Source organism: Marmota marmota, unplaced genomic scaffold (genome assembly GCF_001458135.2).
Source record: "Marmota marmota marmota unplaced genomic scaffold, marMar, whole genome shotgun sequence".
NCBI lineage: Eukaryota > Metazoa > Chordata > Mammalia > Rodentia > Sciuridae > Marmota > Marmota marmota.
The window spans coordinates 34,730,176-34,752,282 of record NW_026000249.1 but is presented as its reverse complement, the minus strand read 5'-3'; the positions used below and the strand labels follow the sequence as shown (position 1 = coordinate 34,752,282).

Here is a 22,107-nt window from a genome sequence, read left to right as displayed (position 1 = left end):
AAAAAAAAAAAAAAAAAAAAAGGAATGCTTACAACTCAATAAGACAACCATTTATTTATCTATCTACTTATTTATTTATTTTGGTATTAGGGATTGAAACTAAGAGTGCTTTACCACTGCTAAATTGCTTGGGGAAAGAAATGCAAGTGTCATAGAAGTTAGCATTTCAGGCTTCATGTTATATGTTTATTAATGTTTTTTATACCAGGTTATTTTTGAAATAAATGCCACATGATTCTGCTAAAAAAATAAAAAACAAATTGCTTGGGGCCTTGCTAAGTTGCTGAGACTGGCTTTGAACTTGCTATCCTCCTGCTTCGGCCTCCCCAGCTGCCAGGATTATAGGCATGTGCCACCATGCCAGTAAGACGATCCATTTTAAAAATGGACAGATAACTGGGCACGATGCTACTGCCTGTAGTTCCAGCTACTCAGGAGGCTGAGGCAGAATTACTTAAGCCCACAAGTTAAAGACCAGTGGGGTAACATAGTCTGACTCCATCTAAAAAATAGGCAAAATATTTTAGAAGATACATTAACCAAGATGACATACAGAGAGCAAATAAACACATGAAAAGACGCTCAATAACATTAGTTATTAGAGAAGTATAAATTAAGACCAAAGTTGGACAACACTACAGTTCCACTACAATGGCTAAAATAATAACAACAACAAAAACAAAATAATAATAATTTTATCCAATGAGGGCAAAGATACACACCACTGAAACAGTTTTGTGTTTAAATATAAAATGGGGGGCTGGGGCTGGGGCTCAGCAGTAGCGCCATTGCCTGGCATGTGTGAAGCACTGGATTCAGTTCTCAGCACCACATATAATAAAAAATAAATAAATAAAGGTCTATCAACAACTAAAAAAACTATTAAAAAAAGAAATATAAAATGGTACTTTGGAAAACAGTTTGCAATTTCTCAAATCATTAACTATATACCCACCACATGACCAAGCCATCCACACCTAGGCATTTATGCAACATAAATGAAAATGATAGCCAAACAGACTTGTATGAAAATGTTCATATTAATTTTATTTGTAATAGTTAGAAACAAGATAACCAATTGCCACCAATACATAAATGGATAAACAAACTTTGGTACATACATACAATGTAATACCATTTAGCAATAAAAAGCAATGAATAAGGATACAAATAACAACACAAATGAATCTCAAAATAATTATCTTGCTGAACAAAGTCAAACAAGAGTGCTTACCATATAATTTTATTTATATAAAATTACAGAAAATGCAAACTAGTCTATAATGACAGAAAATAGATCAATGGTTGCCTATGGATGGGGAAAAGGTAATAGAGAAAGAAGGACTAGATGACAAAAAGGCATAAGAAACTTGTTGCGGGAGTGGATATATTCATTTTTATTGTAGTGATGAAAGGTGCACACATCAAAACTCATCAAATTGTATACTTTAAGCAAGTGCCATTTAGTATATGCTAATTAAACCACAATGAAGCTGTAAAATATATTTCAGAGACAATGGAAAAAAACTGAAAATGAATTGGACATGAGACATTATCAAATTAGATTGATATGATATTCCAGTTTTGGGGAGAACATTATTATTTTTAGGACATGGATGCTCAATTATTTAGGGGTATAATGTTACAATGTCTACAACTTACTATTGATATTTCAGGAAAATTTTATATATACATTGTTAAACCTAGATGAAAGTTATATGGATGTTTATTATACAGTTATTTTAATATTTCTACATGATTGAAAATGTACATGATTAAAATGTGAACGAAAATGCTATTAATATTGTTTTATTGCCCATCCTCTTCTTCAAATAGAGACATTATTTTTACTACCCTGGAACGTTACCAAATCTACTCTGGGAATGTCTCTAGAAAGAAAAGAGACATTCTCTATCTCCACTATCTTGAAATGTAAATAAATCTGAACAAATTGGTTGTTAAAGTATAAACATTAATAACTTCATACAGAATTATCTTCTAATAGGAGGCTAGAGTCAATCACACTAATCCAAGAAGAATAATGATATGAAATGAACATGGAGTGGTACAAAATAAATGTAGAAGATGTCAAAGCTATCTTACATAATTGACATCCCTTTAAGAGAAAAAACTGGATCAGATAAAAAGTTATGCAAAATAAAACTTTCATGAAATTAATAACCATAATGGCTTACTATAACCCAGGTAAAATTAATACAAAAGATCAGGATTTACGGGTGTGGCGGTGCACGCTTGTATTCCCAGTGACTTTGGAGGCTGAGGCAGGAGGATTACAGGTTTGAGGCCAGCATCAGCAATTTAGCAAGACCCTGCCTCAAAACGAAAACTAAAAATGACTAGGAATGTAGCTCAGCAGTAATGTGCCTCTGGGTTAAATCCTTAGTGCAAAAAATAAATCAGGACCAAGATACGTGCTTCCATAAAACTTAATTTCAGGGCTGGGGTTGTAGCTCGGTGGTAGAGTACTTGCCTAGCATGTGTGAGATACTGAGTTCAATTCTCAGCACCACATATAAATAAAAAAAAGGTCCATCAACAACTAAAAAATATTTAAAAAAAGAACTTCAAAAATTAAAAAAAATATCATATGGCAGAAAGGCACATCATATAATGTACAAGGAAAAAAAGAGCAAGTTTGTGTAAGACTTCTCACTGGCATCACTCACTTTTAGAACAACACTTATCAAGTTCAAGTTCTCATGAAAAGAAAGTGTAACTATCAATTGGGAAAGCATAATCAATATGAATATTATGGAATAAGGGTTTTTTTCATTTTTGGTGGTGCCAAGGATTGAACCCAGGGCCTCAACCATGTTAGGGAAGCACTTTGCCACTGAGCTATATCCCTGTTGTGGAATAAGGAATTTTAAAATATTAATTAGGCCATGCACAATTTATAGGAGTATCCGGGAGTATAAAGCTAAGAAGAGGGGGCTGGGGTTGTGGCTCAGTAGTAGAACGCTCGCTTAGCATGTGTGAGGCCCTGGGTTCAATCCTCAGCACCACATATAAATAAAATAAAGGTTCATTGACAATTAAAAATTTTTTTTAAAAAAGATAAGAGGGGGGCTGGAAGGTTCTAGAAACCATTGGAATGGGTGGGATAATCAGAGCTTTCAGGAATATCTGAGGAGCTAGAACATCTAATTACTGAAGTGGGACTGTGAATGGGAAGTGATAAAATCTACAAGAAGCTGTTCCCTTTGTGGGTCTGCACCCAAGAAGGTGGTGGGCCTGGGGCCACTGTCAGCAGCATTGAGATGGAAAGAAGGGCTGGATATAGAGTGGAAGAGTGAGGAAAAAAGAAAACTTGCTGGATACCTCTGCATCTGTCCTTCAGTGTATATAATTTCAAAGACTTTTAGAGGGGAAGTTGCTCCTTCCTTTTGTCCTCCCAAGTCTCATATAAATTCTACTTCTTGCCAATCCTCATTTCTCAGTTTAACCCAGACAACACAGAGCAATCCAGCCCAATGACCTAGTATTTTTTCTACCAGAAGTCACTTTATGATGAATTCAGAAATTCCTTCAGGTTTCCTCAATTGCTTTCCTTAAATTCATTTCCAAAATAGCACTCATCCAAGTCAACAATGGCGTATCTGTTACAAAATCAGCAGTTTTCCACTCTCATATAACCTGACCTCCATTCTGGACATACCCTCCATTGAAACATATCTTGGAAACACTCTTCTGTGAGCTCCTTTCTCACTTGGCATGTTTTGACCTCTCTGGGTGCTCCTTCTCATTATCTACTACAGATGGATCCATCTTGGCCTATTCCTCAAATGTTGATCATATAAGCCTTATTCTGAGGCTTGCGTTTTGCTTTTTATACCACATTTCTCTTCAGGTAGTTGGATGAGATTTAAATGTCATAGACATTCTCAAATCCCACTGCTTTCCCAAGCACAGGAAGTCGTATGGAGACCTAAGCAAGTACAGTAAAGGAGATGTATCTAATAGTCATTAAGAACCTCTTTCCATACAAAGTTCTAAGTGCCTTACACAAATAAATCCATTAACTTCTTGATATGAGTTGAATTGTGTCCTCCTAAAAAGATATGTGGAAATCATAACCCCCAGTACCTCAGAACATAACCTTATTTGGAAATTGTCTTTACAGAGGCTATCAGATTAAAAAGAAGTTATTAGGGTAGGAACTAATCTGATATACTGGTATTCTTACAAAAAAAGGAAAATTTAGACACAGAGACAGATGCATGAAGACCTCAGGGAGAAATCAGCCATATCAATGGACTGATGTATCCACAAGCAAAGTAACACACAAAACAACCAGCAGTTAGAAAAGAGGCATAGAATAGTCCCTTCCCTACCATTTTCATAGGTTACAACAGGGCCCTGATGACACCTTGATTTTGGACTTCTAACCTCCAGAACTGTGTATAATAAAGTTCTGTTGGTTTAGGCCACTCTTTTCCTGGTACTTTGTAAAGCAGTCCCAGGAAAAGAGTATACTTCGTAGTGAAATCTAAGATAGGTAACTAGTGTGAACATCTTTATAGCTGAAAAAATCAGGAAAGAGAAGTTAACTAACCTGTCCGAGGTTACACAGCTAAAAATTGGTAAAGCAAGGACTGATAACTCTGGCATGAGCCTAGGCAAGCTATTTCTTCACACGTGTGTGTGTGTGTGTGTGTGTGTGTGTGGTGGATCAGAACCAGGGTCTCAAATATGATAGTCAAGTGCTCTACCACTGTGCTACATCCCCAGCCCAACTCCTTAATATTCTTAGTAACATTTTCCTAATGACAAAAATTTGAAGAAATTTTAATATGCAAATAATGGCATAGATTCTTGCATATCCACCCCACAAACTATCATGCAACCATTCAAAAGAGAGTTGTTGAGTAATAAAGCAAGATTCAGAGATAGTAGTATGCATTAAAGAAGAAAGCAATCCTTATATAGTTTCTATACAATTATAAGCACACTCACATATGTACATCTATACAGGTTTATTAGCAAGACTAAAACATGGAAGTGTTCATAGTAGTTGATTAGTATTGGTTATCTGTTGGGGAAGAATAGTGGAGGATAAAATTCACTGAATAGTAAATTTATCAGCTAGGTTTTTTTCTAGGTAACAAGCCACACAAACTTAGAGACTTAAAATAAACATTGTAATCCATTATTCTGTTAGTTGTCTGGGATGGGTAGAATAGATGGCAGAGCCTTCCTTGTCTGGGCCAATATATTACTAATCTATGACTATGTAACAAATCACCCTAACATTTATCAGCTTAAAACAACATTTATTAACTCACAATTTCTGTGGGTCCCCTTCAGGTATGGCTCAGAAGTATGCCTGTGGCTGAAGATTTCTCATGAGGTTAGTAAAGCTATCGGGCTTGAAGGTCCCACCTGAAGGCAACACTGGGGAAGGATATCCTCTCAAATTCACTCACATGGGCCTTTGTAAAGGGCTACTTAATGAGATGGCAGCTGTCTTCCCCTAGGATGAGCCATCTGAGAGATTAAAGGAGCACCCAAAACAGAAGCCACAGTCTTTTTGTAACCTAATCTTGGAAGTGACATCCATTACCTCCGCCTTATTCTAGAACCAAGTCATTAAATCTAGCCCAAATCAAGGAGAGAGAATTATACAAGAGTATGAATACCACGAGTGAGGGATCATTCAGGATCAGCTCAGAGACTGCTAACCATAGTTACCTTGATCAGAGATACCTGGCTGGGATGTCTTCATTTACATATTTGGTAGTTGAAAATCTGGTTGGTCGAGCTGCCTCAGTTGGGATGAATCATATCTGCTCCATCACTGCTCCAAGTGGTCTGTCATTTTCCAACTTCATAGTCCCTGCCTTTTCACACATGGGCTTAGGATTCCAAAGAGCAGCAAGAGTGGGCAAACTTCAATGTGCAAACACTTCTTATGAGTTCTTGTGTCATATTTGCTAATGTTCCATTATCCAAAGAAATGGACAATTCTAATAAACTGTTAAAGGCTGAGAGTGGGATAGTGAGAATATAGAACCCCTGAGAGCTGTAGACCTAAGGGCTGTTGGCTTCCACCTGCAGGCTCTTCACCACAGACCTCCACTGGGTGCTCATAAGAAACACTAGTAGTAGAGTGGGAAAGTAGAGAAGGCATCCTTCCATGGGGTATGCCACTAGGGGGGATGGGTGCTGATACAAAAATGATACAAAATCCCAAGGGACCCTATTCTATCAAACAAAAACCTTAAGCCATTTAGTGCAGTGCAGCAAACCCTGTCACTCTCAGGATACAGGTGAAGATCCACTGTGACTAGAGGAAAGGAAAAGAAAAAAAAAATCTACCCATGATGGAATGGGAGGAAACTATCTTGGGCCAGACAATAAAATACCTCTTACCAGTGGAAGAGGGGCAGGATCACTGGGAAAAAAAAATGTTAAGACCCAGGGACACAGGACAACTTCTGTGTCCCATACCAAGTTAGCAAGAACCGAGTAACAGCAGCAGTCTAAGTGGGCACAGTGATGCATGCCTGTAATTCCAGTAATTTGGGAGGCTGAGGCAGGAGGATCATAAGTTTAAAGCTAGCCCAGGCAACAGAGAGACACTTTCTGCCCCCCACCCCCAATTAAAAGGGCTGGGGATATACCTCAAGGGTAAAGTGCCCCTGGGTTCAATCCCCAGTTCCAAACAAACAAACAAAAAACCAGAAATCAACTACTAAGAGAGAGATACAAGAATATAGAGAGACTATCACTGAGATGCAGAAACCCAGGAAAGGCCTAAAGGCAAGTACAGTCCAGGAACATTGGGAAAAATTCTCTGGAAAACCAGTGTCTACTTCAAACACAAGGTAACATTACAGGAATTTGAAGTCTATGTTACACTAAAATTCACAATAGCAACAACAAAACCAAAACCCTACCTGACCACTGACTGGATCAACTCAATGCCACCATGCTAATGCCTATCTATTAGAAGAGCAGCCATGTCTATTTCCAGGAATAAATACTTTTCATTTCAGTTTACATTGCCCTATATACAACATCCAACTTTCAGCTAAAACTTGTAGATGCAAAACAGCAATAGAAAGGAACCCACTGTCAAAAGACCGGAACTCGCTTGGCTGACTTACTGGAACTATCAGGCAGAGAACTTAAAATAAATTTGGCTAAATATATTAAAGGGTATTATAGACTGGATGTCTGTGTTCCCACAAAATTTGTATACTGAAATCCTTATCCCCAATGAGATGGTATCAGGAGGTGGGGCCATTGAGAGGTAGGTAGGTCATGAGGATGGAGGCCTCACAAATGGGATTCATGCCCTTATATAAAGGACCCCAGAGAGCTTTCTAGTGAGGATATGAAAATCAGAAGCCAAGTAAGGATACAATGAGAACCTGGTAGTCTACAATCCAAAAAAAGGTCCTCACCAGAACCTGATCATATTGGTACCTGATCTCAGACTTCTAGCCTCCAGAACTGTGAAAAATAATTTTCTGTTGTTTATAAGCCATCCAGTCTATAGTACTTTGTTACAGTAGTCCAAACTAAGGAAATAGTGGAAAATGGGAACAATGTGAATGAACAATTGGGGAAGTTTTGCAGAAATATAAATGATATAAAAGTCAAATGGAAATAGTAAATATAAAAAATAAAACATAACTGAAAAAATGCTTTCAACAGGTTCATCAGTAGACCTGACAGAGCCAGGATCTTGGGAAATCAGTGTTCTTGAAGATAGATTAACGTAAGTTATTCCAAATGAAATGCAAAGAGAAATAAAAGCTGAAAAGGACACACACATAGAGATAGGAAACATGTAACATTTTTCTAACACAGTGTATGTTCTGATGACAAATTATTCACATTATCACCCCATGCAAAACATGATCACTCCCATTCCAGGATCTCTAAATATCCCATCCCAAATCATGGTATCAGGTTTAAATCCAGGATTCCAAGTCTTCTATACCAGGTTCACATGTGGCCGAGGCTCTTTGAATACAGTTTCTTGATCCTGTGAGCTAAATGACAAGTTATTTGACATGCCTCTCTCAAACACACACTTAAGATATATATGGGGAGAAAGAGACTAACTGCAATAGGTACTCCCATTCAGCCAGGAGAGCAGTAAGAGGCATGTGTCAGTCACTGTTCCATAACAATTCTGAAATACCGCAGAGAAAATGTCAGGTCCCCTTGCTCCAGGGGCAGATAGTGTTTTTTGATTAGGGCAAGTTTTTCCTGGAAATGGCTTTCCAGTCCATTTTAATACACTGTTCTTGGGCCTTTCCTCTGAGACATCCTTCAGTTCCCATAAGAAATGGTCCATACTTGTAGCTGAGTAACATTGTTGTCTTGCATCCAGTTCACAGAAGTTAGGGAGGAATTTCCAGAGGCCATTTTTCATTTTTAATTGTTTTAGTTCCTTTAAGGCCAGTATGGAGGTAGTTCCACAGGTAAAACTCAATTAAAAACTATGAGTTTCCTATGAATATGTTCAGGTCAACTCTATGCCCCAAATGCCACATCAACAATTCTTTTTTGAGAAGCCTCTTTCTACTTAGAGCAGTGTCAGGCTACTGTGGAATCATGTCACCAAGATTTTTAGACACCCATTATTTCACTGAGAGGGTTTTCCAAGCACCAATAAAATATAATATTTCAAACATTGTAATAAAGGGTTTTACAGACATACCCATGACTTGATATTTACCCTACAGCCATTTTGTATCTTGAGAATATTTTCATGGCTAAAGAGCTAAAGTTATTTCCCAAAACTGCTGCTTGCCAGGGGAACAAGTATTTCTTTAATTCATTTCTCTCATTCTGTACCTTATCATATGTGGTTAAAAGCAGCAAACTGACAACCATATTCCATGGCAAATCTCTTAGTCAGATCCACAAGTTCATTTGGTACCTTCTCTATAGTCCCACAGAGCATGGTGATGATTTGCTATTTTTTCCTTTCTAATAGGTTGTCATTTTCCCAGATTTTGCAAACAGATTTCCTCATTATTCTCCAGTCTCTATTAGCTTCTCAGGCCCAAAGCCAATGCCATATTATATTTGGGTATAATACAATTCACACGCATATACTTTTAAGTATTATTTAGAATTTGATATGCAACAAACTACCCCAAAATATAGCTGCCTAAAACAATGATCACTTATTTAACTCAGAATTCTGCAGGTTGGCTGGTATAACTGACATGGCAATTTTGGGCTGGGCTGGTTTGGCTGGGGACATAGACTTAGGATGGACTCATTCCCAAGCCCATAGGTAAATTGATCTATGGGGCATCAGCTAAGCTGGCTCACCTCTGTTCTATGTGGCTTCTCATCCCACAGTAGGGCATCTGTGCTTCTTAACATTGAGATCTCAGGATTCCAAAGAGCAGCACAAAAGGGTAAGCCTCAAGGCAGGCTTTCACACTTCTCCAGCCTCTTCTTGAATCTCTTTGCTAATGTCCATTGGCCAAAGCAAATCACATGGCCAAGTTGAAAGTCAAGGAGCAACGGCAGATAAGAAGTACTCTGTGTTAGCTTTTTGTTGCTATAAACAAAATACCTGACAAAACCAATCTAAAGGAGGAAAAGTTTACTTCCGGCTCATGGTTTCCAAGGTTCTGTCCGTGGTCAGCCACTTCCATCACTCTGGGCCTGTGGTGAGGTGTAGCATAATGACTAAAGAGTGCCCTGGAGGAAAGCTATCAGCTCATAGTGACCAGGAAGCAGAGAGAAAGGGGGGAAGGGGCTGCAGGGAAGACGAACTTTCCAGGTCATACCCCCAGTGACCCACCTCTTTGAGCCATGCCCTACCTACATACAGCTATCACCCAGTTAGTCCATTCAAACTAGGATGGGCTGGTCAGGTTATAGCTCTGATAATCTAATCATTTCACCTCTGAACATTCTTGCAGTTAACACAGGGGCTTTTAGGGGATACTTCATATCCAAGCTATAACATACTTAATAAGAGAAACAACAAGGTACCATTGCAAAAGGGGCCATGCATAAATGGATGGGAGGAATCTGTGGCTATTTTGCATTGTATACAATGAAAGAAGAATACTATGTCATGGAAAACAGTATGAAAACAGTATATGTTCATATAAAATTATATCTGCAGATGTGCGTATATAAAAAGCCAAAATAACTTTAAACTTATGAATTCATCTGATAGATATGTTCAATAACAAACATTTGATAAACATTCTAAATTTTAAAAAAGAATTTCAATTCAATTATGCAATATGTTATGCAATATTTTACCACAAACAGCGAAAAGAACTGAAGAGGTCTGCACAACGAATACATTATTTTCTTGTTAAACTGCTTACTATAACATAGAAAACATGACTGTCATTTCTATAAATTTGCATCCTCCAACCTATAAAGCATTTGGTAATAATTTGCCTCATGATACTTTCTATAGGAAGGATTTTCCTAATGTACCAAACTGATAGCATTCTCAATGTTAATTCTATTGTATTTTGTGAGGCTGTGTAAATGTTAAATTCACCCCCCACCCTTTTTAAATATCTTTTAGTTGTCAATGGACCTTTATTTTGTTTATTTGTATGTGGTGCTGAGGATCAAACCCTGCGCCTCACACATGCTAGGCAAGCGCTGTGTCACTGAGTCACAACCCCAGCCCCCAAATTCCCCTTTCTTCAATGTATTCTTATAGGGTCTCTTCTAATTTTTTTTTTCATCTCAGGTGAGATAGCCTGATGAATGCTTTTTTTAATACAGTGTACTCATACAAGGTCTGTCTTAGATGAATTTTATAATACATGAGTAGACCTGACTTCTACGGTAAGGCTCTCTCATTTTTAAGAAACAGGGTTATTTCATGTATGAATATTGCGATGCATACTAAGAACGGATTTCTGGGTGAAGCCCTTTCCACAGTCATTGCATTTATAGGGTTTATCTCCAGTATGAATTGTCTGATGTTTATTGAAATTTGACCTGTCAGTGAAGGCCTTCCCACACTCTGCACATATGTACGGTTTCTCTCCCGTGTGAATTCGCTGATGTACTTTGAGATGTGGTTTCTTGGAGAAGGATTTCTCACAGTCAGGACATTTATAAGGCTTCTCTGTAGTATGAATTCTCTGATGTGTAATTAACTCTGACTTCTGGATGAAGGCTCGTCCACAATCAGCACAAACATAGGGTTTTTCTCCTGTATGAATGGTCTGGTGTTTATTGAAATTTGACCTGTCAGTGAAGGCCTTCCCGCATTCAGCACATATATAAGACTTCTCTCCAGTATGAGACTTCTGGTGAGTATTGAGATTTGACCTGTTGGTGAAGGCCTTCCCACATTCATTGCATATATAGGGTTTTTCTCCTGTGTGAATTCGCTTATGCATCTGGAGTTGGGACTTAGAAGGAAAAGATTTCCCACAATCACTGCATTCATAAGGCTTCTCTCCGGTATGAATTCTTTGATGTGCAATCAAGTGGGCCTTCTGGATGAAAGCCTGTCCACATTCAGTGCATATATAGGATCTCTCTCCTGTGTGAATTCTCTGATGCATCCTGAGTGTTGACTTCTGGGTGAAGGCTTTTCCACACTCACTACATTTGTGATGTCTCTCTCCAGTATGGATTTTCTGATGTATATTGAGTGCTGAGTTCAGGGAAAAGCCTTTCCCACATTCACTGCATTCATAGAGTTTTTCTCCAGTATGAGTTGTTTGATGCCTGAGTAGAGATGACAGCTGGAAAAATGACTTTCCACATTCAGTGCATTTATAGGGTTTCTCTCTAGTATGACTTTTCTCATGCATCATTAATTCTGAATTCTGGAGGAAAGCCTTTCCACATTGAGAACATATGTATAGTTTTTCATTTCTATGAACTCTCAGATATATACTGAGTAGTGGCTTCTGTGTAAATGCATTTACACATTTGTTAAGTTCATGAGGTTTTTCCACAGTATGAATTTTTGGAGGTGCAAAGAGATACGACTTTTGGGTGAAGATCTTTCCAAATTCAGCACATGTGCTTGCTTTCTCCCCAACAGGAAATTTCAGATTTTGACTGAGTGCATGTTTGAGGACTTTTTCACACTGATCACTTTCGCAGAACTTCACTCCCATATGTGAATTTTCATGGTTAGTAAAGGAAGTGTTCTGGGTGAAAACTTGACCATGACTAACAATTTTATCAAAGTTCTTTGTTGTATTGTTTTTATTATGAATATGTAAGTCCATATTATGCCTAAAACGTTTTTCAAATGAGTCATGTTTATGGGGTCTTTTCTGTGAAGGAATGAGATTTGGGCTTGGATATACACAACTTCCAATGTCTGTATATTCATAATCCCATTCTGTGTTCAATATTTTCTTATTGATAAAATCAGTGTGATTCAAAGAGCTGTTCTGTTTTTCCTGGCATATTTTTATCTGTTCAGCATCTTGCCACAGTTCTTCTAAAACGGAATACAGTGAATCATCTCTTGTATCTTTATCCTCTATTTCACTATGAAATGTAGTTTTTGCAGAAGTACTTTTTTTTGAGTTCTTAATTCCAAACTTCCCACCTAAAGACAAAGAAAAATGAAAAGTGACATGAAGAATAGATAGCAGAAGATTAAAGGATACACACAATCTTATCCAAATTAAACCCATGGGAATATGATGATGATACCATGAAATACATATATAGCAATTATTATATACCAACTTCTTATGTGACACAATATTCCAGGTCCTATTCTAATACATACATACAAATACATTTAATCCTTTAAAACACTCTATAAGGTATTGACCATTATCATTCACCTTTTATAGATAATAGAAATGAAGCACATAATGGTCATATAATTTGCAGTAAAACACTGCTCTTAAATATTGGAGATTCAAGTTCAATCTAAGCAGTCTAACCCTATTTTGGTAGGAAGCTTGGCTATCAAATAGGATGGACAGAAGATTTATAAGACAAGGACTTTAAGGGAAAATATCTGTGGAGAGACTATGCAGAGAGAAGGTGAATCAGAGTCTTAGTCTTCATTAGCTTGCAATTATAAATCCTCACTAGTCTCAATACTATATCTTGCTATTATCAGCAAAAAACACAAATTAATATGATAGAAAAGAACTTACTGATGTCCACAGGAAAAATATTATGTTCATTACCATTATAATCAATACAAACAAAATGATTATCTACACTCCTATTTTCTATGCAGGTGAAACTGTTTTCTTGGACTTATGTTATATACATATATATATATATTGTGTGTGTGTGTGTGTGTGTGTGTGTATTTGTAGAGAGGTTAGGCTATCTGTGATAAAGACTGAAAGTTGCCCAGTAGAGTGTTTCCTCATCTTTGGCAATAACAGAATAGTAGTCAAGAAAATGGCTGCCCAGTCACTTAACATTTCTCAGCCTCCCTTGAAAATTGGTATGGCTATGTGACAGTGCTCTCATGAATGGAATGTGGGAGAAATGATGGGTGCCAATTGCAAACTAGAGCATTGAGATGGTAGGCAAATTTTCTCCACATCTGCTTCTACCTTCTTGCTTGCTAAAACCTGGATACCTCAGCAACACAGATTCAAACACACAGATTTCAAAACATAAACAAGAAGAAGAAAAGATAGAAAAAGGTAGATTAATGTACTACAAGGAGCCTGGATTCCTGAATAAATATGAGCAATGAGATTTCCTATAAGTGTGAAATAAATTATTTATTTTTATGTTCTTATCGGCACCCCCTCAATCTATTGTGAGTCAGCATCCACATATCAAAGAGAACATTTGGTGTTTGGTTTTTTGGGGATTGGATTATTTCACTTAGCTCTCATGAGTTTTGATGTGTCATATTTTCATTCTGCTCAAAACATTTTCTTATTCATTTGTAATTTCTTCTTTGACTTACACACTATTGAGATAGCTGTTTCTTACTTTCTAAACATTCATAGACTTTCTACTTGTCTTTCTGTTCATATTTTTAATTCAACAGTACTTGAAGAACACAGTAGTATGTAATTTCAATCCTTTGAAATTTGTTATAACTAGCTTTATGTCTCCAAATAGTCTATTTTGGTGAGTATGCCATGTACCTTTGAAAATAAATGTGTATTCTATAGTTGTTGGATATAGTAACCAACATAATATGATAGGGATTTTCATGTTCAAATCTTCAACCTCTTTGCAGATTATTTTTTATTTTAAGACAGGGTCTTTCTAAGTTGCTGAGGTCTTCACTAAGTTGCTGAGGCTGGCCTTTAATTTGTGATCCTCCTGCCTTAGCTTCCCAACTCACTGGGATTACAGATGTGCATCACAGTGCCTGGCCAGATTCTTTTGTCTACTTGTTCCAACAGTTATAGAAATAGAAACGCTAAAATCTCTAAAAGTGATTGTGCAATTTTCTAGTTGATAGTACTATCAATGTTTGCTCTATATATTTAGAGATTATATTATTAAGTGCATAAAAATTAGGTTTCTAATATATGACTGTAAAAATTTATCAACTGTAGAGAAAGAGGAAGCATCACTAAAGATATAACTGATATTAAAATTAGAATAAAAGTGTATTCTGAAAAAAGATAATGCCCTAAATTTACAACTTAGTTGAAATGCATAAATTCTTTGGAAGAGTAACTTGTTAAAACAAAAAAGAAGTAGAAAATCTGAGTATCCCTATAAAAAAGAAACTGAATTAAAAATTAATGATAGCCCCACAAAGAAATTTTCAAATAATCCAGATGAGTCCATTGGTGAATTCTATCACATATTTAAGGAAAAATATAAGATTTAAGGCATTCTCACATAAAATCACAACAAGAGGAGTAAACAATGAAAAAAATCTACCAAGTATAGCAATTTCAAACAAAATCTTTCAGAAAACAGAGCAAGCATGAAATGTACCAACTTATCTTATGAGACTACCATTAACAATATCAAAATCAAAGATATTATAAGGGAAATTTCCCCCAAATCTAAACACCAATGTCTCATAAACATGGAGATTAAGATCTTTACCAAATACTGCTAATTCAATAAAGGCATACATAAAGATGATAATATGCCAAAATCAAGTAATTTTTATTCCAGGAATACACAGTTAGTTTAACACCTGAAAAAAATCAATGAGATTTACCACATTAGTGGAAATAAAAGTTCACCTCAACATATGTAGAAGTAGCATTTGGAAATTCAACATCCATTCATGTTAAAGATTTTCTTTGAACTAGAAGTAGATAGAAATTGTCACAAATTAATAAAGGCCATCTAAGAAAAACCACAGATATACTTAATGGTGAAAGACTAAAAGTTATTGCCTTTAGACTGGAAATAAAATAAAAATAAAGGGCTTATATATTAATAAGATAATGATAGGAAGACAAGATAATGTACATAGGAAATTTTGGTTATTTGCCAAAAGACCTACTAGAATTAATAAGCAAATTTAGTAAAGTCTCAGAATACAATGTACAAGAATCAGTCATAAGATTCTAGTATGGAGAAGTAAGTTCCTTAAGAAAGATACCTCTGTGTTCATTAAACATATTTTCTATAAAAACAAAACCAACCAACAAACAAATATCAAAAGCAAGAAGACTTTGGGGGGGGGGGTCCAAAGATACATGAAGTTATCAGCACAGAGTTCCCTCTTCTTCTGGTTTATGTTCAAAGTAGCTGCACTTTTAGCAGCAATGTGAACCAGTTCAAATTCCCATAAAATCTTGTCATCCTGTTGCCAGAGGAACCAGGGGAGGAAGGCTGGGGTGCCCAGGGCCACTACAGATTAAGAGGGCAACCTCAAAAGAAAGAACAAAAAGAAAACGAATGCCAAATTCTCTGTGTACACTTTGCATGTGTCTCTGGCTGACCACTCCAATCTGCATGGTGGGGCAAACTAAAAGCTGCTGAACTAAAAGCTGAGTTGCTACCCACATTCCATGAGACAACATTTCCAGGTTGAGTGTAGCCTAGTTAATTGTCTGTTATGATAAGAACATTAACACTGGGTTCAGGTTGTAGTTCAGTGGCAGAATGCTTGCCTAGCACATGTGAGGCACTGGGCTCAATCCTCAGCACCATATAAAAGTAAATAAATAAGCTAGGCACAGTGGCGCATGCCTGTAATCCCAGCAACTCGGGGGGCTCAGGCAGGAGGATCATGGGTTCAAACACAGCCTCAGCAACTTAGCAAGAGCCTAAGCAACTCAGTAAGACCCTGTCTCTGATAAAATATAAATGAGGGGGCTGGGAATGTGGCTTGGTGGGTAAGCGCCCCTGAGTTCAATCCCTGGCACAAAAATAAATAAACAAACAAACAAATATTTCTTCTTCTGTGGGGGAAAAAAATCTCCTCAGAATAATATAAAAGAATAAAGCTTTACTTTATTATAAAATAACATTGATAATATTTAGGACACAATCCCAAACTACTACATCCATATACAATAGGTGAGAAAAATATTCTTTTGATAACTTCCCAGTGTCTTCAGTAGTTTGTTTTAAAATATTTTCTATAGTTAACAGTTATTATCAGTTAGATGGGTTGGTCCAATAAAAAACAATTCAGTAATACTAGAACTTGAATTGTTGTATATGGTATGAGCCATGGATCAAAGTATTATTTTTTCCATTAATACTGATATCCATTTGTTCCGGCACAATTTACTGAAAAGACTTTCATTTCTTCCTTTGAAATGCATTGGCAGCTCTGTCAAAAATCAGTTGTATATGTTTGGGTCTAATTTTAGACTTTCTTCCGATCTCTTTACATATCTGTCTATCCTTATACCAATACCATATGGCCTGGATTATTGTTGCTTTACAGTAAATCTTTTTCTTTTTAAGTAAATCTTAACATTAGATATTGTCTATCTTCCATACTTTTTCTTCATTCTCAAGGCTCTGTTGGGTATTCTAGATCTTTTGCATATCCATATAAATTTTTAAATCTTCTTGCCATTTTTTACCCCAAAATTACACATAGCTGCTTGAACAAGTAGAAGACAAATCAGTAAGTGTTGCGTTAAATACTAATCTGTGCCTAGGAAAGCTCGAAACCTAGCCTATCTATTCCCCCTGCTTGTAGGCACAGTGTGGCCCTCCACTGTATCCCAGCCCACTGCCACTGAGGAGTAAGAAATACAATGTCCAAAACTTCTCTCTTGAGTTCTCCAAGTTCTTCCTTCGGAATTGGTAAACAGTACTAGGGAATTTCCAGCCCCGGGGTGGAACAACTGGCATAGTTGGCAGGACCCCAAAGGGGAACATGTTGAGTTGACTCTGGAATTGGGAAAGGGCAGACAGTCTGCGGGGCATATCCTGGGCTGGCCACCTGGATTTAGGTGGCTTCCTATTAGAGGGGTCTGGACCACTGGGTGGGTATGGAGATACTCTGAAAATGAAAAGAAGGGTGCTGAAAATGTTGGAAGCAGCATCCAAAGTAGTTGTAGGAAAGTGAAAGGAAATAAATAATGCCACTGTAGTGGTGGCAAGGCTCCTATCGGGTGCATTAAAGTTAGCCCCAGAACAGGAGCTAGCCACTCAGGCTCAGCTCTGCAGAGTACAAGAATAGTTAAAACTAGAAAAAGTAGCTAGGTTAGGACAGGTTGACAGCAAGAATGTGCTAGAGTGGCACTTAGAACTTGCAGATAAGTGTCTGTAGATCATGCTATTATGCTAAACTGAACAGGCATCATGGGCCCAGACCCCATAATAGGGCATTGGTGACTAGTAAAACTGGGACACCCATATGTGGAATCCACTCAGGAAGTCCACTAGTTCCAGTAACTCAGAAGTTGAGGTGGAAGATGAAGATATAATGGAAGCTAAACTGGTAATGGTCCAAAAGTTAAAGACCCAGCAGAAACATCCTGAAGTGGTGGACCCAGATCTGCTCCTCGCCACAGAGAGATATTTACATACCACCATAGACTGTATAACCCATGAAGCCAATGGAACTGGGGTCCAAGTTCAGGCAGAAAATAAAAGAAAGTGTACCTGCATGACTGCTCCACTTGTGGGACACTGGAACAGATGGGATAATGTTGAATGGTATAGAACTTTATGAAATGCCTTTGGTAACTGTCCCCCATGCTTTATATTAGTGGTTTCACACCACTGATGCTGATGAAGGTGTGGGGTCGTTACTAGCTTGGCTGCTTCTTGCCATTCCCAATACAAGACCAAATACAAAAGGCATTCCTATGCCCAGAGGTACCTGGCTCTTTATGGAAAGCACTATAGAGCTATTTGTCAGAACTGAGAATGAAACATGCTATTTCTGTGCAGCCTTTCCCAGGACAAGATAGTATGACCTTTACTGCTGGGATGAGGGATGCTATTCTATACACATTTATGGTGCCCTGGTATCAATATTATATCCCTGTTAGTAGTGCAGCCACTCCAGCAAGCCACACAACTGCTTATGGCAGAAAACAGTAGTCTGTAAAACCCAGCCCAAACCGGAAAGACCTTTCTGAGTCTCCAATAGACAGATGTGAGTGGACCTAACAGCAGCAGGTGTAGATGAAGGGAAAACAGATAAATGACTAATGACACCCTGGTACAGTTATGGATATAATTGCTGAAGGATAAGAGGTTTCAGCTATTACCTCTCAATAAGGAAGCAAAAGGGGAGGTGATCAGAAAGGTGGAATGGATTCCTACTCCAAAAAGAGAGAACACCTCTCCTATTAGGAGATGTAATGAAAGGAGAGCCCACTCATCTACTGAAGGGCATCTGGGTTGGTTTCACAATTTAGCTATTGTGAATTGTGCTGCTTTAAATATTGATGTGGCTGTGGCCCCATAGTATGCTGTTTTTAAGTCCTTTGGGTACAAGCTGAGGAGTGGGATAACTGGGTCAAGTGGTGGTTCCATTCCCAATTTTCCAAGAAATCTCCATACTGCTTTCCATATTGGCTGCACCAATTTGTTTATGTTTTTTTAAAAATTATAGACAGACACAATACCTTTATTTTATTTATTTATTTTTATGTGGTGCTGAAGATGGAACCCACTGCCTCACATGTGCTAGGCAACCCCTCTACCACTGAGCTACAACCCCAGCTTCTATAAAGCCAATATTAAGAGGACATGCTAATGCAATTCACAATAGCCAAGTTATGGAACCAGCCAAGATGCCCATCAACAGACAAATGGATAAAGAAAATGTGATTTTATGTATGTATGTATGTATATATAATATATATGTATTTATATTATATACACACACAAAATGTGATTTTATGTGTGTGTACATATATGTATACACACATATACATACATACATACACATAACCAATGGAGTTTAACTTAGCCATAAAGAAGAATGAAATTATGACATTTGCTAATAAATGGACGGAATGGGAGAACATCATGCTCAGTTACATAAGCCAGATCCAGGTAGTCACAGGTCGAATGTTTTCTCTCATATGTAGAAACTAGACCAAAATAAGGAGGGAAGGGTGATCCTATAAAAACAGAATAAAGATCAGTAGAGCAGAGGAAGAGGGTTATGGGAGAGGAAGGAGGGACAGGAAAAGGGAGCAATAGAAGAATGAAACTGACCAAACTATCCTATGTACATGTATGAATAAACCACAGTGAATTTCAACTTTGTGTATATCTATAATGCATTAATTTAAAAAAAACTATAAATAAAAGAGAGCACATAAAATACCTCCTTGTTGTTTCGCCTGCACCCCCCAAATTGTTGCCACCAAACAATATCAGCTCCCTGGAGGCCATCAAGAGATAAGTGAAACCATGTATGAATTAGCTAAATTAATATAATTTGCCCCAAACACAATCCTTTTACCTCCCCTGTATGGCCTGTAAAAAAGCAGGATGGAATGTGACATAAGACTATGGGTTACGGAATTAAATAAGGTGGTGCCTCCAATTTATGCAACCCTTTGCAATATAGCCACCATTTTACAAGAGCTCAGTACCCAGCTGGGAACATATCATTGTGTATTAGATCTTGCTAATGCATCCTTTATCATAGACAAAGCCTCTGAAGTCAAGACCCTTTTACTTTCAGTAGGTAAGCTGATAGTGGACAATGGACGTTTAGGTCATTACTTCAAGGGTATCTCCATAGCCCCCTCCATATGAGTACAGTGGTGTAAGACTTAGAAACCTGGTCTATACCTCCACAGACAATAATGTTTCATTGTGTTGATGGCATTCTTCTCTCTTCTGAATCTTTTTCAGCATCCACTGAGGTGGCATGCATGCTTCTGACTCATTTGCAAGGGAGAGGATGGGCCATAAACCCTGACAAAGTACAGAGCCCTGGCTTATCAGTGAAATTTTTGGGTTGGGTAAAACAATGGTTAGACCTCAAGCTGTAATAGATAAAGTCCAGGCATTTCCACTTCCCAACACAGTAAAGCAAATACAAGAATTTGTGGGGCTATTGGATTATTGGAAGGCTTTTATCCCTCACCTGGCTCAGTTATTATGACCCCTGTATTATTTGTATAATAGACAGTGTGGGACTGGACTGACACTCATACTGAGGGCTTTAAAGAGGCCAACGAACAGTAAAACAGGCACAGCCATTATGATACTAAACATATCAAAACCTGTTGAATTTACTGTCCATGTCATTCTGGATGACTGGATGGTGCTTATGACAGTAGATTCAGAGACATAAGACTCCCAATGAATTTTTAAAAATTTGTTATCAATGGACCTTTATCTAATTTATTTATATGCAGTGCTGAGAACCGAACCCAGTGCCTCACACATACTAGGCAAGTGCTCTGCCACTGAGCCACAACCCCAGCCCTCCCATTGAATTTTGATCACAAGTATGGAAGGGGGCAGAAGAACATTACAGCTGTTGGAAAGACAACTGTGTGCCACGTGTGCTGCCCTTCTTGCTATGGGGCCCATCAGCAGAGAAGTGCCAGTCAAGGCTGCACAACCAGCACAGATCAGAAGGCTAGAGGGAGCCCCAACAGAAGAACCCACCACTTGGTTGCATCGTAGAATAAAGCACGCAGGTCAGAAGACGATGTGGGCAGCTGTGACACACTGGGACTTCCCACAGGGAGGTCTGATGTTGCTGCTCCATGCCAGGACTGTCTTGCCCACTCTCAGTGCTACCCACAATGATGGATGCCACCAAGGGGCATATCAAGCAAGGTGACTGATGTCCCTCATCAGTGATGGCAGATAGAATACTTTTTTTTCTCTCCCATTATCAGTAGGGACCAAATACACATTGATTTGGGTGGACAGAGTTACAGACTTGATGAAAACCTTCTCCAGCAAGAGCCAATCAGAAGGCAAGTCTTAAGGGACTTAAGCGAGGCACTAGGCAACTCAGCTGAGTGCCACGTATGGCACACCACAGGTAACTGAGAATGGCCAAGGAACTCATCTCACAGACCATGACATCAACAGTGGGCTCTACACCAGGACATGGACTTCCTGCCTGTCATACAGTCCAACAGGAGCTGGATAAACTGAAAGAATGTGCGGCTGCTGACAGGAGCCTTCAGGCCTGAGAGTAGCTCTATGCAGGGGCGGGCTGCTCACCTGCCTGAGGCACTGAGGACACTCAATGAGAAACCTAGACACCAGCCACTGCAGCTGTTTCTTTTCTTTTTTTAATATTTATTTTTTAGTTTTAGTTGAACACAAAACCTTATTTTGTTTATTTATTTTTATGTGATGCTGAGAATCAAACCCAGGGCCTCACACATGCTAGGCAAGTGCACTACCGCTGAGCCATAACCCCTGCCCAGCTGTGTCTATTCTATGTTTTCAGACCCATGGCTGCCAGCCTTAGGGTTACAGATAAAGACACTTCCACTGAGCATTTTCTTAAACTGGCCCATGGCACTAACTGCTGCCAGCTCCTTAAGACTTCACATTGGAAGCCAGGCGTGGTGGCCACTCCTGTAATGCCAGCTGCTCAGGAGGCTGAGGCAGGAGGATCATGAGTTCAAAGCCAGCCTTAGCAAAAGCAAGGCACTAAGCAACTCAGTGAGATCCTGTCTCTAAGTAAAACACAAAATAAGGCTGGAGATGTGGCTTAGTGGTCGAGTGCCCCTGAGTTCAATCCCCAGTACCAAAAAAAAAAAAAAAAAAAAATTC

The 22,107-nt window shown here is 38.2% G+C and overlaps 1 protein-coding gene across 3 annotated transcripts in view; it reads right to left on the bottom strand.

Moving 5' to 3' along the window:
* Positions 1–1,021: 1,021 nt before the first annotated feature.
* The window catches only part of Znf81 (zinc finger protein 81), a 112,762-nt gene continuing 91,676 nt past the window's right edge, over positions 1,022–22,107 (bottom strand). For all 3 annotated transcript variants that reach the window (XM_048796464.1, XM_048796466.1, XM_048796465.1), the window contains exon 5: positions 1,022–12,559. In XM_048796464.1, coding sequence (XP_048652421.1) covers positions 10,857–12,559 — 1,703 coding nt within the window. In that variant the 3' untranslated portion in view covers positions 1,022–10,856. The remainder of the gene's footprint in view (positions 12,560–22,107) is intronic.